General features: G+C 49.8%; 1 protein-coding gene across 1 annotated transcript; it reads right to left on the bottom strand.

Annotated features, from left to right (window-relative positions):
• Window positions 1-410: 410 nt before the first annotated feature.
• On the bottom strand, window positions 411-14,335 carry ELP5 (elongator acetyltransferase complex subunit 5). Its single transcript, XM_083581170.1, has 8 exons — window positions 14,215-14,335; window positions 12,678-12,738; window positions 11,687-11,767; window positions 9,762-9,988; window positions 7,171-7,364; window positions 5,364-5,474; window positions 3,634-3,734; window positions 411-1,587 (listed from the first exon to the last, which is right to left on the bottom strand). The coding sequence occupies exons 1-8, from the start codon at window positions 14,264-14,266 to the stop codon at window positions 1,479-1,481; spliced, it is 936 nt and encodes a 311-aa protein (XP_083437296.1). The 5' UTR covers window positions 14,267-14,335; the 3' UTR covers window positions 411-1,478.
• Window positions 14,336-15,899: the final 1,564 nt, after the last annotated feature.

Raw genomic sequence — 15,899 nt, forward strand, 5'->3', positions numbered from 1 at the left:
AATGTAAACGGCATTTCCGTGCGCTGCTCTGGTTTGCCAGAAGCGGCTTAGTCCTGCTGGCCACATGACCCGGAAGCTGTACACTAGCTCCCTCGGCCAATAAAGCGAGATGAGCGCCGCAACCCCAGAGTCGGCCACAACTGGACCTAATGGTCAGGGGTCCTTTTACCTTTACTTATACAGCGGTATACAAATAATTTTATAAAAAGGAACATGCAAAACCTTTATAAAGTAAGGCTGCCATACACCCTGGATTTCCCAGACATATCCAGGATTCGTCCGTCGGAAATAGCATCCGATTTCCGAAAATCGTTTTTAAAAGTCCGTGAAAACCCGGGTGGAAGGCAACCCATGGCCAGAAGTGTCAATTTTTTTTGGCGAATTTCCTATTATAAAGGAGCATAGCTTCATAACTTTGACAACACGCTAGAACAGAATTTATTTTTAGTTGTAAGAAAACAACAGCACTGAATATTTGCCAAAGAAACTATTGTCTGAGAAATATTGAAATGGGTGTGATATGTCAATTTTCCCCTAAAAAATTAAAAATAAATCACCAATCCATGTCTGGTTTTAAAAAAATCTTCATTTGTTTATCCTCAAAAAAGCAACAACCATGTTCTTTCCACAGAATAACTTCCTGTGTCAACCCCCTTCTCTTTGCATAGCCATAGCAGGATGGGGTCAGGATTGTGACCATTTAGCATGTAAAAGAGATAGATTGTGGCAGCTCCTGCAGGAACATCCAGAAGTTTTTGGGCGGCTTCTGTGTCTCCCCCGCTCCAGGGAGAATTCCTTCCTATTAGCTGTGCATATCTATTCCCAAGGCGAGGGGTGATTTCCCCTTCATAGGCATAGCTGTCAACTTACAGATTTGAAAATAAGGGACCAGCAGCCTCGAAAATAAGGGATCAGCAGCCAAAATAAGGGATTTTCCAAGCACAGGTATGTTCAACCTCTGAGCCCCTTCGAGCCAAAGGCAGAAAGCCCAGCCAGCAGCCAAACGAAGCCTCAAGCGGTGGTTCCCACAGCGCAGCAACCCGGCAAAGGGGATGCAGCAAGGAAAACCACCGTCCCCTCTCCGCTGGGAAGCGCTGAGCAAAGGCAAGTCCCCAGGCAAGGCGGCCGATTTGATTGGCACAATTCATGCAAGCTTCACCCCCCCAGTCGTTCTTAGACTCCTTACTGGGTGAGCAATGCAGCCAAGCAACACAGTTGGAGCCTCCCTCCTCCCTGGCCGGCAGGGAGGGAGGGAGAGGAGCTGCTTCCTTTGAAACCTGGGAAATTTAAGGGACATCATCAATAAGGGACAGCAGTGGGACACGGCGCTGGGAGAAGGGACTGTCCCACCAAATAAGGGACAGTTGACATCTATGTTCATAGGTAGGTCCAAGGAGGATGTTCTAGTGGGAAGAAGCCAAGATGGCGGCTTTCGATAAGGCACCGGAATGTTCCATTCGTAGCCGACTCCCCATCGCTCACACATCCAAGTCATCGTCTGGGTCTTCTTCGTCTATGTCATCTGCAGCATCTGGCTCGTAATAGATCTTCCCCTGGCTGGTTGGCATCTGCAGCAGAGACGACTTCCTGCAACAGGGCGAGAAGGCGGGGTTAGAGGCAGGGTGGAAATGCCGGTCAGAGAACAGCCTTGCCCCCGGGTGGTTTTGGACTACAACTCCCATCAGCCCCTGCCAGTGCAAAATTTTAAAAATTACATAAAGCATAAATTAGGACACGAAGGTCCAATCTCTAGTGCTGCCCAAATGTCCCTCTGGAAGGCATCTGAAGGCAGCCCTGTTTGAGGTAAAGATACCCCTGACCATTAGGTCCAGTCATGACCGACTCTGGGGTTGCGACGCTCATCTCGCTTTATTGGCCAAAGGAGCTGGAGTACAGCTTCCGGGTCATGTGGCCAGCATGACTAAGCCACTTCTGGCGAACCAGAGCAGTGCACGGAAACGCCGTTTACCTTCCCGCCGGAGTGGTACCTATTTATCTACTTGCACTTTGACGTGCTTTCGAACTGCTAGGTTGGCAGGAGCCGGGACCGAGCAACGGGAGCTCACCCCGTCGTGGGGATTCGAACCGCCGACCTTCTGATCGGCAAGCCCTAGGCTCCGTGGTTTAACCCACAGCGCCACCCGTGTCCCATGCAGCCCTGTTTATGGAAGCTTTTCATGTTTGATGCATTACTGTATTTTAATATTTTGTTGTAAGCTGCCCAGAGTGGCTGGGGAAGCCCAGCCAGATGGGCGGGATATAAATAATAAATTATTATTATTATTATTATTATTATTATTATTATTATTAGGGAGTTGCAGCCATAGGCATCCATTTTTTTTTACTAAGAGTAAGGTCCCGTCTGCACTATATGTTTAAAGCCGTGTCATACCATTTTATACAGTCATGGCTTCCGCCCCAGGGAATCCTGGGAACTGTGTTTGGTCCAGAGTGTTGAGAGTTGCCAGGAAACCCTCCTGTTCTGCTCAGAGAGCTGCAATTCGCAGAGTGGTTTTAACAGTCTATCCCTCTTTCCCAGGGAATTCTGGGAAACTAGCTCTAAGAGGGGAAGTGGGGGGGTCTCCTAACATTAGACTACAACTTTAAATACAGTTTAAAACAATTTAGAATCACAGAAATAAGGCAGGTCATGAAAATATACACCTCAAGGGCGTCACAGAAGGCCTGTGCAAAGAAGAGCGCCTGGAAGCTTAATAGTGAAGATGCCAGAAGCACCTCTGTGGGGAAGGAGTTCCACAACTTAGGGGCCACCACAGGGAAGGCCTTCTCATAGGCTGCTGTTCCCACTCCACAAACCTCTGAGGGTGATGGAATAACCAAGGGGGCTCTCTCCCCGAAAATCAGCACCCGAGAGGGACCGCAGGGAAGGAGGTGGCCTGTCAGGTATCGAGGCGTGAGTTGGAGTTCTGTAAGCTGTTTGCATTAAATACAGCCCAGATGCATCCAGCAGACTTGAAAAGCAAACACGCAGAGTACAATTCTATGTCTGGGTGATAGCTGTCAACTTACAAATTTGAAAATAAGGGACCAACAGTCTCAAAAATAAGGGATCAGCAGCCAAAATAAGGGATTTTCCAAGCACAGGTATGTTCGACTTCTGAGCCCCTCTGAGCCAAAGGCAGAAAGCCCAGCCAGCAGCGAAACGAAGCCTCAAGCGGTGGTTCCCACAGTGCAGCAACCCGGCAAAGGGGATGCAGCAAGGAAAACCACCGTCACCTCTCCGCTGGGAAGCGCTGAGCAAAGGCAAGTCCCCAGGCAACGCGGCCGATTTGATCGGCACAAAGCATGCAAGCTCCACCCCCCAGTTGTTCTCAGACTCCTTATTGGGTGAGCAACGCAGCCAAGCAACTCAGTTGAACATGGCCGGCAGGGAGGGAGGGAGAGGAGCTGCTTCCTTTGAAACCCGGGAAATTTAAGGGACATCATCAATAAGGGACAGCAGTGGGAAACAGCGCTGGGATAAGGGATTTTCCCACCAAATAAGGGACGCTTGACAGCTATGGTCTGGGTAGGCTTTTAAGGTTTTTAATTGGGCTGTGAAAGCAAGACAAAGACACTTGGCAAATATTGACAACAATAAATCCACCTCACCCCCCCAATCAAAGGACTTACTTTTCGTCACTGAACTGATACGGGAGAGGGACGGACTCCTTGGCCCGGCGCTCAGCTTCCGACAGGCGCAGATTAAAGGTCAAGTTGGCGGCTGGGTCAGCCTGAGAGGAGAAGAAGCCCAGTCAATACCAGCAGGAGGGGGAGATTTGACAGCAAAGCGATGGGACAGCTGCTATAAATCTCAGCCTTGGAACAGGTGAAATGGGTACAAATTTAATGGGCAGCAGGCAGGATCCGGGTGGGCCTGAAACCCTAGTGCCTTGCGAGCCAAGATGGAGTTCTTGTTATTAAATATACTAAGAAAAGAGCACACCAAGAACTCAGGCCAATATAACAAAAGCTAATCCATTCAAAAGTATGTATTCTGGCAAGGATTACAAACTCAAATAGAGATTACAAACTCAAACTCATAAGGAGATGTATATCCAATTATGGATCAGAAACCAGTACATTCATGTTAGTCCACAGTCCACAGTCAGATTCGACGTGAAGGTCTTAGTTTCAATCATTGAGCAGAAGTCAGAAGTCTGGATCAGAAACCAGGACAGGACCCAGAAGTTATGGATCAGAAACCAGGACAGGACCCTGTTTCAATGTATTCACCTTCATCAGCTAATTTTTAAAGGGTTGTGTAAGTTTGAGGAATTCATATAAATATATCCTGTTATTTTCTACGTTTCTCAGAGATAAAAACTACGTGTGGGTAGATCAACATGTAACTTGAGCTTTTCTGTTATCTCTGAGAAATGTAGAAAATAACAGGATATATTTATATGAATTCTTCAAACTTACACGACCCTTTAAAAATTAGCTGATGAAAGTGAATACAGTGGTACCTCGGGTTACATACGCTTCAGGTTACAGACTCCGCTAACCCAGAAATAGTGCTTCAGGTTAAGAACTTTGCTTCAGGATGAGAACAGAAATCGTGCTCCAGCGGTGCGGCAGCAGCAGGAGGCCCCATTAGCTAAAGTGGTGCTTCAGGTTAAGAACAGTTTCAGGTTAAGAACGGACCTCCGGAACGAATTAAGTACTTAACCCAAGGTACACTGTACATCGAAACAGGGCCCTGTCCTGGTCTCTGATCCATAATTGGATATACATATCCATGAGTTTGAGTTTGTAATCTCTGTTTGAGTTTGTAATCTTTCCTGAATCTCCCAGCGCTCAGTTTCATTGGCCGTCCATGAGTTCTAGCGTTATGAGAGGAGAAAAGCTTTGCCTGAAGCCCCGGTGACTCACTGCCAATCAGTGTAGACAATACTGAGCTAGATAAAAGTCTGACTCAAGGCAGGTTCCTATGTTCCAAGCAAAGAAAGGAGGTTCTGGAGTCCAAGCCCTGCATCTTGTTACTCCTTAAGGGCATTGGGTAGGATTTTTGATTTTCCAGTTTTATTGTCATTCATGTTTTTATGCTATATTTTATGCTCTTTTTATAATTAAGTGTTTTAAAGTGTTTTAAATTTGATGTTAACCGCCCTAAGCCCGGTTTTTGAACCAGGAAGGGCAAGGTATTATTATTATTATTATTATTATTATTATTATTATTATTATTATTATTATTATTATTATTGGAACTCCAGCACCCAACAAGATTCCCGTCTCGTTCGCTGCCACCCCCACCTTACCATTCCTCCACTCGCAGACTCCCTGGCACAAATGGCCCGCTCACGAGCCCTAGAGCCCACGGAGCTGGATGCTTAACTTAATAAGCAAGTAAGGTCACTTACCGTTGGCGAAGCTTTGCCATCCTCTGAACAGCCCCCTTCGGAAACGCCCTCCCGTGGCAGCTCGCCAAGGTGCTTCAGGAGAAAACCTGGAAGGAGCGTAAAGCGTTCTTTCTGGGAGGGAGCAAAAGAGAGGCGAGGGGTGTCAGGAGCAGGTCAGCAATAAGTCACACCTAGTAAGGGCATCTTAAAAAGCAGAGACATCACCTTGCCAACAAAGGTACGTATAGTAAAAGCTATGGTTTTCCCAGTAGTGATGTATGGAAGTGAAAGCTGGCTGATGGCCGAAGAATGGATGCTTTTGAATTCTGGTGCTGGAGGAGACTCTTGAGAGTCCCATGGACTGCAAGAAGATCAAACCTCTCCGTTCTGAAGGAAATCAGCCCTGAGTGCTCACTGGAAGGTCACATCCTGAAGCTGAGGCTCCAGTACTTTGGCCTCATCATGAGAAGAGAAGACTCCCTGGAAAAGACCCTGATGTTGGGAAAGATGGAGGGCACAAGGAGAAGGGGACGACGGAGGACGAGATGGTTGGACAGTGTTCTCGAAGCTACCAGCATGAGTTTGACCAAACTGCGGGGGGCAGTGGAAGACAGGAGGGCCTGGCGTGCTCTGGTCCAGGGGGTCACGAGGAGGCGGACACCACTAAACGACTAAACAACAAAGTAAGGGAAGTTAACTCTGGGAGCAAGGAAACCGGGTCTTCTCAGGAGGCGGGATTTACGCCTTGTCAGGTGCGGGTGTGGTTGCTCGAGAGTAAACAGGCAAGACTCCAACCTGTCTTTTCCAGGCTTTATTCTTGGTGCAAACTATTTACAGTGCAGAGCGTCGTAAGTTCATGTCTGGCTCAATCGCTAGCAGAATCCGGGAGTGGCCAGCTTTTGTACCTCCCCCAGCATAAAAGTCGCGTCGCCCCCAGCCTTTTCCTTCCCTCCCTGCGCCAAAGCTTACTGTGCAGAATGGGCGCCGGCAGGGGCGTACTTCCGTCCTCTCCGGTTTGCTCAGGCTCGGTGTTGATGTTCTCCCTAGTGTGATGGCCTGGGAATCTGATTTAGAGGCTGAACCGGAGGAATCCCAGCCTGCACAGGAGTCCCCGCCTCCAGGGCTGGCCGAGCCGGGGCAGGGGCTTGAATCTGAAGGGCCCCCACTTGTGCTGGATCCGCTCTGGCTCCTGAGGTGATGGAGGACCCATTGCCTGCAGGTGCTCCTCTCCCAACCCTGTCAGGGGAAGCTGAGGTTGCCTCTGGGTCCGGTAACCCTCCAGCCTCTCCTGAGCTGCAGAGGCTCAGGGCAGAGAGGCGGAGGGAACTGCGTTCTCTCAGGAGGACTGCTCGCCTCCAGGCCAGGAGAGGCGAGTCACCTGTGGGCCGGGACCGCCCCTGGCCTGAGAGGAGATAAAGGCCAGTCAGCCCAGTCCCAGGTTGCGGGAGCAACGACGTTGGAAACCTGTTCCTGCCAGCACCCTGACCTGCTCTTCTGGAGTTCCTGACCACGCCTGGCTCCTTGCCTTGGACCCCGCTCTGCCCTTGATGGACAGTCTCCAGACCCTCGACCCAGGACCGGACTCAGACCACGTTGCACGGTAACCCCCCCGGGACCAGCACACCTAGCATCCCCTGGTCCCTGCACCTCTTCTTCACTGAAGGAGGGGCTTTCCTCCTCGCTTCGCAAGATTTTCGGAGGCTCCCTGTAACGCAATTCCCCCTCTATCTCTTGCCTCTCCGCTGATGGCAGTTCCCTGACACGCCTGTTACACCGCCCACTCCACAGGCACATTCGGCCTCCCCGTCTGACACCCGGCCAGCCTCACCTTCCGCAGCACTTTGCCACCTTTCTTCCTGTGCAATGTGACGGCAATTCGGGGAGCCTCGTCCCCCTGGGACACATTCCACGGCGCCGGCTGCAGAGCCACCATAACGCGAGCCAAGGCATGTAAGGCTTCTAGTTGTCCAAGATGGTGTAAGTCCCCATGGACGAGGGTCACCAGCCGGGCAATTTTCAGACCTGCAGGAGATCAGGAAATGTTGGGAAAGCCACGAGACCCGTCACGTCAGCACAACAGCCTTTTTTTCTTGTTAATATATCTTCATTAAAGATTTCTGAGTTTACAAAAATACACGCGTTGTCTCTTTCTTCAAGTTGCGTTTTCTACAAATCATTTTCTTTTCTTGCGAGACATTGGTGTTACATACAGTGTTAGACAGGGGTCAGCAAACTTTTTCGGCAGGGGGCCGGTCCACTGTCCCTCAGACCTTGGTGGGGGGCAGGACTATATTTTGAAGGGGGGGGGATGAACGAATTCCTATGCCCCACAAATAACCCAGAGGTGCATTTTAAATAAAAGGACACATTTTATTCATGTAAAAACACGCTGATTCCTGGACCATCTGTGGGCCAGATTTAGAAGGCGATTGGGCCGGATCCGGCCCCCGGGCCTTAGTTTGCCTACCCATGGGTTAGGAAGAAAAGAGGAGGAGGGGGAATGGTGAGTAGGGTGGGGTCAGGTAGTTATGCTTCTTTTCGTCTACTTAGTGTATGTGTGGGGTTTTGTGTCAGCGTTACTTGTGTGGGTTCTCTTACTATTCACTTATTGTATTTCCTTGGTGGTGAGAGAGGTTGGGGGTGGCTTAGGGTGTGGTTGGTTGTCTCTGCTTGGCTGTACAGTGGTACCTCAGGTTAAGTACTTAATTCGTTCCGGAGTCTGTAACCTGAAGCGTATGTAACCCAAGGTACCACTGTAGTGAGGTTTGTTTTGTGTGAGAGCGGGGTCTGTGTGTGTATTTTTGAATCGGGTTAGCCAGATTGATTTGTATGTTGTCAGTGGATTCTTGTTGTTAGGGTGTGTGTGTGATAAAGGGGAACCATACCGGGGTGAAGGCGTCTTTTTCTATTTGCCCCCATGTCAGTTTCAGTTTATTCATAGCTGTCAACTTTTCTTGCGAGGAATCCTATTCAGAATAAGGGAATTTCCCTTAAAAAAGGGAAAAAGTTGCCAGCTATGGTTTATTGGTTAGTTTTTTCTAATAAGGCTGTTTCCCGTACTATTTGATACCATTGGTCCATGTTTACTCCTGACAGGTCTCCCCAGTGTCTGGCTATGATGTTTCTGGCTGCTGGGAGTAGGTGGGTTATGAGCTGTTTATGATTTGAGTGGGTGTTATTATCTTGGGAGATGTTTAGTAGAGCGCAGCAGCCTTTTGACTCCCCCAAAGACCTCAGTGATCAGGCAGGGATATAAGGGAGCAGGCCGAGGTATCCTGGACCCAAAGTTGTTAAGGGCCTTGTAAATGCATACGAGAAAATTAACGTCAGAAGAGTCCTGCTGGACCAGGCCAATGACCCATCTAGTCCAGCATCCTGTTCTGACAGTGGCCAATCGCGTGCCCATTATGGAAAACCCGCAAGCAGGATTCGAACGCAGGAGCAGCCCTCTCCCCTCTTGTGGTTTCCAGTAATTGGAATTCAGGGACATTGACGTTGGAGGCAGAACACAGCCCCCTCCGCCATGAATTTGCTCAACCCTCCTTTAAAGCTACCCTAGGCTTCCTAGGGAATATAAGGGTGGTATAAGGCACACGGGTGGCCCTGTGGGTTAAACCACAGAGCCTAGGACTTGCTGATCAGAAGGTCGGTGGTTCGAATCCCCGTGACGGGGTGAGCTCCCGTTGCTCGGTCCCTGCTCCTGCCAACCTAGCAGTTCAAAAGCACGTCAAAGTGCAAGTAGATAAATAGGTGCCACTCCGGCGGGAAGGTAAACGGCGTTTCCGTGCGCTGCTCTGGTTCGCCAGAAGCAGCTTAGTCATGCTGGCCACATGACCCGGAAGCAAGATGAGCGCCGCAACCCCAGAGTCAGCCACGACTGGACCTAATGGTCAGGGGTCCCTTTACCTTTACCTTTAGGCTTCCTTGATGCCGACAAAGGTCCACATAGTTAAAGCTATGTTTTTCCCAATAGTGATGTATGGAAGTGAGAGCTGGACCATCAAGAAGGCTGATGGCCGAAGAATGGATGCTTTTGAATTCTGGTGCTGGAGGAGACTCTTGAGAGTCCCATGGACTGCAAGAAGATCAAACCTCTCCATTCTTAAGGCAACCAGCCCTGAGTGCTCACTGGAAGGACAGATCCTGAAGCTGAGGCTCCAAGACTTTGGCCACCTCATGAGAAGAGAAGACTCCCTAGAAAAGACCCTGATGTTGGGAAAGATGGAGGGCACAAGGAGAAGGGGACGACGGAGGACCAGATGGTGGGACAGTGTTCTCGAAGCTACCAGCATGAGTTTGACCAAACTGCGGGAGGCAGTGGAAGACAGGAGGGCCTGGCGTGCTCTGGTCCAGGGGGCCATGAAGAGGCGGACACGACTAAACAACAAGGCTTCCTTGAAAACATCCCCCCTCTCTCACCAGCAGCCTTTGCTCTCCTGGGCAGCTGCAGAAGGACCTGGCAGACGCCGGCAAATGGCAAACGGAGAAGCAGCCAGCTCAGCGAATCCAGCACGACCGTGACAGGGCCTGGAGACCCTGGAGTCAACCGGCCCACCAATTCCGAGGCAGAGAAGTCTCCCAGGGTGAAGCCACGGGGCTCCCCGGCCCAGCCCAGGGGATCCCGGAAGGCATCGTGGAACTGTATCCTTGGATAAAACATATTAACATATTAATAATAATAATAATAATAGCAATAATAATCACCACCAATGGGCCAGATTAAGGCAGGACTATCTATCTAGAGGAGAAAGAAAATCCTCCTGGAAGCTGTTACATTATAGAAACCAGATAACACGTGTGTGTGTACCAAAGTTTATAAGCGTTCAAGAGGAAATGCCTTAAATTTGATTTTTCTTTGGTCATGCATTTCTAACGAGAGCATCTTGTATGATAAATCTGTTTAACAATTAAATCTCTCGTTTATTTAATTATATATATTTAATTAAGTTTACTAACTGCATAGGTAAAGGTAAAGGGACCCCTGACCATTAGGTCCAGTCGTGGCCAACTCTGGGGTTGCGGCGCTCATCTCGCTATATTGGCCGAGGGAGCCGGCGTACAGCTTCCGGGTCATGTGGCCAGCAGGACTAAGCCGCTTCTGGCGAACCAGAGCAGCGCACGGAAACGCCGTTGACCTTCCCGCTGGAGCGGTACCTATTTATCTACTTGCACTTTGACGTGCTTTCGAACTGCTAGGTTGGCAGGAGACTAACTGCATACATTACATAATATTAATTGACAGTTTAATTTGCAATATGGAAATTTAATTCAGTGAGCGGCCCGGGGGTCCTGTGTCAAAGTGCTCTGCTGGCCCACTTGGTATGGAAAGTCGGACCGCCCCTTTCTAAGCGGCATGCAAAAATTTTTTTAAAGCATGCAATGGGTAAGATCAATTGGAATTAATCACAAAAGCATAAAGAGCTTCTAACACTGTTCACAACATACAATTACAACATAAAAATTGCAAAATGCACCATAAAAACAAACAAAATAACAACAAAATAAACAAACCAGTAATCTCCTCTCCCACAAGAGCATCAGATGTCAATCATCCAAAGGCCTGTTTGAAAAGTAATGTCTTTACCTAAAGGTGCATAATGACGGCACCAGGTGAGCCTCCCTGGGGAGAGCATCCCACAAATGGGGAGCCACTGCAGAAAAGGCCCATTCTCGAGTTGCCACCCTCCGGACCTCTCATGGAGGAGGCGTATGAAGAAGGGTCTCCAATGATGATTTCAGGGTCCTAGCAGTGACTCCCCTGAGGATATCGGTGACCAGGCAGGTATATAAGGGAGGTATACTGGACCCAAGTAGTCCCAGGCTTTGTGAATTCATTCAAGAACCTTGAACATGGTCTGGGGTCCTAGGGGCAGCCAGTGCAAGCTTTTAAGCGCTGCAGTGATGTGCTGGCAGCTGTCTGTCCCATCAACAGCCCAGCTGCAGCACTTTGCATGGGCTGGAGCCTCCAGAACAGGTCCAAGGGTAGCTCCACATAGAGCAGGCATGTCCAACCAATAGATCGCGATCTACCGGTAGACCCCTGGCTGATCCCGGAAGATCGCGAGACCCTTATCGATTGTGGGATTAAATGAAGTTTACCGAAAGTTAACAAATAAAATCTGAAGAACTCTGGGCAATCCTACCCCAAAAAAGTTAGACGACTCTGGGCTCAACAACTCTGGGCAAGCCACCCACCCCACGAACGCTCCTTATGGGTAGATCTCCTAATGGGTAGATCACTGCCAGTAGATCGCAGTCTCTTGGATGTGCATTAATCGGGTCTGGAGGTTACCAGTGAATGAAGCACATTGGCCAGGCTATCTCAGTGGCTTTCTCGCACTCACCGGGAAGTGACTTCGGCGCTGAATCCAGCCTTGAATTCTTCTTCCGGGACCTCAAAGCTGAAAACGTGAACAGATTCACCCCTAAAGGAGGAACGGAGGCGAGAGCTGATTATGCTTTCAGGGGAGGGAGGGAGGGGTCCCTTCACAGTCCATAGCAGAAGAAAGCGGAGATTGAGGGCAAGAAGATTGGGCTCCAGAGGGAGAACGTGAGCTGGTTCTAGACTGCTTTGGTGAGCCACACCTGTCTGAAAGGATCAGGGTGACATATTGTGGTTATGGAGCACCAGGAGTGAGGAGGTTGGAGGTGCAAATCTCGTTCAGAAAGTACTCACAACTTAAAGTTTGATGTCACTAATAAGGGCATATCAGATGCCTATTTCAGTTTGGGTACTGATTGACGATACACCCACAATATAAGAGGAAACATATTATTACTCTAACTGAACGTTTACAGGCCACTATTCCACAAAGCTGCACTCAGCAGCACACATGCAGAAAATGTGTGTGTGTAACACACAGTGACTGAATACCCTCCTGCACCTCATATTTCTGGCCACTCATAAGATTCCTCCTCTCTCCTGTACGTACAGTCATACCTCAGGTTAAATACGCTTCGAGTTGAGCGCGTTCGAGTTGCGCTCCGCAGCAACCCAGAAGTAACGGAGCACATTACTTCTGGGTTTCGCCGCTTGCGCATGCGCAGACGCTCAAAATGACATCCAGCACATGTGCAGAAGTGGCGAAAAGCGACGCACGCATGCTTAGACGTGCCGTCGATAGATATGTTTACCTCTAGATGCGAACGGGGCTCCGGAACGGATCCCGTTCGTGTCTAGAGGTACCACTGTATATGATATTTTGAGGATTTCCTCGTGGTTCTGGAGAGAGGACGGTTGCAGCTACCTGGCCCGCCCACCCAAACCATCCTTGCCTTGTGGTGGTGGTGGGGTGTGGGCTAAGTGCCCAAAGTCTAAAGGCGAATTTCACCCACCTTTGGGCTGACGCTTCCACGAAACTCTTGAGGAGGGTGCGGCCCTCGCAGGCGACGGAGTCTGCAGGAGGAAAACCCGGGATGAACGGAGAACAGATTGACCACCGGAAGTCTTTCAACAATAATAATAATTTATTATTTGTAACCCCACCCATCTCACTGGGTTGCTTCAGCCACTCTGTGCAGCTTTCAACATAAGGTAAAATAAAGGGACCCCTGACCATTAGGTCCAGTCGTGGCCGACTCTGGGGTTGCGGCACTCATCTCGCTTTATTGGCCGAGGGAGCCGGCATACAGCTTCCGGGTCATGTGGCCAGCATGACTAAGCCGCTTCTGGCAAACTAGAGCAGCGCACAGAAACACCATTTATCTTCCCGCCGGAGTGGTACCTATTTATCTACTTGCACTTTGACATGCTTTCGAACTGCTAGGTTGGCAGGAGCAGGGACCAAGCAATGGGAGCTCACCCTGGCGCGGGGATTTGAATCGCCGACCTTCTGATTGGCAAATCCTAGGCTCTGTGGTTTAACCCACAGCGCCACCCGTGTCCCATAGCTTTCAACATATATAAAAACAAAATAAAGATTGCCTCATACACCACCTTCCGCCTTCATTGCCCTCCAGGAACCCCCTCTTTCACTTGAATCCTCCCAGCCCACACTTCCCCCTTAATCCCCTGCCCTAAACCCCCTGCACCTCTCCCTTAAGTCCCTGCCCCATGTCCCCTCCACTTCCATAGGAGCTATGAAGAAAAGGAGACAGACAGCATCTTAAAAAGCAGAGACATCACCTTGCCAACAAAGGTCTGTATAGTTAAAGCTCTGGTTTTCCCAGTAGTGATGTGTGGAAGTGAGAGCTGGACCATAAAGAAGGCTGAGGGCCGAAGAATGGATGCTTTTGAATTCTGGTGCTGGAGGAGACTCTTGAGAGTCCCATGGACTGCAAGAAGATCAAACCGCTCCATTCTGAAGGAAATCAGCCCTGAGTGCTCACTGGAAGGACAGACCCTGAAGCTGAGGCTCCAAGACTTTGGCCACCTCATGAGAAGAGAAGACTCCCTGGAAAAGACCCTGATGTTGGGAAAGATGGAGGGCACAAGGAGAAGGGGAGGACGGAGGACGAGATGGTGGGACTGTGTTCTAGAAGCTACAAACATGAGTACGCCCAAACTGCAGGAGGCAGTGGAAGACAGGAAGGCCTGGCGTGCTCTGGTCCAGGGGGTCATGAAGAGGCGGACACGACTAAATGACTAAACAACAACAAAGAAGGAAAAGGGGGCAAGGGGAATGGCCAAGCCCCACCCCCACCCCAGGCCTCTGATTCACCCCCACAGCAGCTGCTAACAAAGTGGGGCAAGAGACCCCCCCCTCCCCTAAACCTCACAGAATTTCAGATTTGGAAGGGGTCCCCCAGGGGTCATCTACTCCACCCCCTTGCAATGCAGGAATCTCAGCTAAGGCCTCCCTGAAAGGTGGGTCCCTGCCCCGCCCCATTCCAGTGTGGGGGTCCTTCTCCCACCCCCACCCCCGCACCTCACCTTGGATAAGGACGAGACCCTCGGCCCCTCCGGCCACCAGCTCCCCAAGCATCCCTTCTCTGCCTCCCCCGCCCCTCGGCGCCGGCGCCTTCGTCTTCGCTCACGCCGCCCGGCGCGCTGCACTGACGTCACTGTACGGACAAGTGTGTCCGCAGCGCGAGAGAGCCGCCCGCGGAGGCCCTTTGTACGGAAAGCCGCCGCATGGGCGCCGCCATGTTGAGGGATGCGGTTTTTGAGGCTGCCGGATTGAAGTGATTTGAGGGGGAATAATTCCCCAGCAACACGGGAGGCCCTCCCCGGATTTAAAATAGCTGCCGTGAACGCGGCTTGGAAACGCGAAGGGTCCTGTCTCGGCGTATGCAGATTATATATTTATATTTTTGTACAGGCAGCAGTCAGGACGCCTGAAAAAGGTCCTCATTTGTCTGGCTGGTGGGGGCTGACGGGAGTTGTAGTCTCAAACAGCTGGAGGGCGCCAGGCTCGCCTGCAGGTATCCTCGTTTGCTGAACAAGAGATGCTGTGCCTTTCGCAGCAGCAGCTGGACTTGAAAACGGCAAACCGCCTTGGCAGAAAGGCGGCAATGTGAATGCAATGAATGAATGAACAATAAAGAAGCAGAACATGTACAAGTGCATGGCACTAGCCTGGGGAAGATTCAACCTGTTGAATTTCTGCCTGCCCTTTGGTGCTTACATATCACACAGGCGCCGTTTATATTGTTCACCGGCGCCTCTGAAGACCTCCCTTTTGCAAGATGCGTTTTTAAGTGGCTCTTTTCGGCGCCTGTTCAATGCCTCCCTCTTCCAGCAAACCTTTCAAGTAGAGATATTTCTCAGGCTGCATCTTCTTTAGGATTGTTTCAACATAGCGAAGCATTTTTTAAATAATGTATGGAATTTTGTAGTGGTTGGTTGTTGTTGGTTTTTTTTTTTTTGGTGATGCTTTTATTACAAAACTGCTTTGATATATTTTATCTTCTTCTTCTTTGGCGACCCCTCGTAGCCGAGTAAGATTGTCTTCCATAAACACGGTTTTAACAATGAGTCCGTAAGTGACTATGGAGGCCAATTCTGGATCCACACGTCCTTCCGCAGTGGGGACATTGGTTTCCGGGCGGGAGTTGGTCACTGTGTGGATTTGCCAAGTGTGCCTTCCTCTTAGCACGTTTCTCCCTCGCGTGCTGAGTTCGAGTGTCTTCAAAGCCCACAACACCTTTGGTAAAGGCTGTTCTCCAACTGGAGCGCTCGCAGGCCAGTGTTTCCCAGTTGTCGGTGTTTATACTACATTTTTAAAGATTTGCCTTGAGACAGTCTTTAAACCTCTTTTGTTGACCACCAGGCATTGCACTTTCCATTTTTAAGTTCAGAATAGAGTAGTTGCTTTGGAAGACGATCATCAGGCATCTGCACAACATGACCAGTCCAACGAAGATGATGTTGAAGAATAATTGCTTCAACACTGGTGATATTTTATATAGGAAGTGATTCATAAGTGGAATTAAGTGAGGCAAGTCTCCGATAGGCAGAGAACCAAGTCAGCGACCCTTCTGGGCGCAGGGGAAAGAGGGCTGTGGAATGGGTAGGAAATGGGTGATTGCTGTGATTATTCTTAAGTGGAAGAAAGATCACACACACATATTGGGGTGTGTGCAATTAAGTTCTACCTAGATTAGACCCACTAAAAT

This window comes from Podarcis filfolensis (assembly GCF_964270895.1).
Source record: "Podarcis filfolensis genome assembly, chromosome: 13".
NCBI classification, from domain to species: Eukaryota; Metazoa; Chordata; class Lepidosauria; order Squamata; family Lacertidae; genus Podarcis; species Podarcis filfolensis.

What these genes read in the sequence shown, in the direction of transcription:
- ELP5 (XM_083581170.1), bottom strand. Translation starts at nt 14,266, where the DNA reads ATGCTTGGGGAGCTGGTGGCCGGAGGGGCCGAGGGTCTCGTCCTTATC. An exon ending in CAGGAGAGCAAAGGCTGCTG is followed by an intron (nt 7,365 to 9,761) that starts GTGAGAGAGGGG and finishes GATCTCCTGCAG; the next exon opens with GTCTGAAAATTGCCCGGCTG. An exon ending in GTGGCAAAGTGCTGCGGAAG is followed by an intron (nt 5,475 to 7,170) that starts GTGAGGCTGGCC and finishes GCTCCCTCCCAG; the next exon opens with AAAGAACGCTTTACGCTCCT.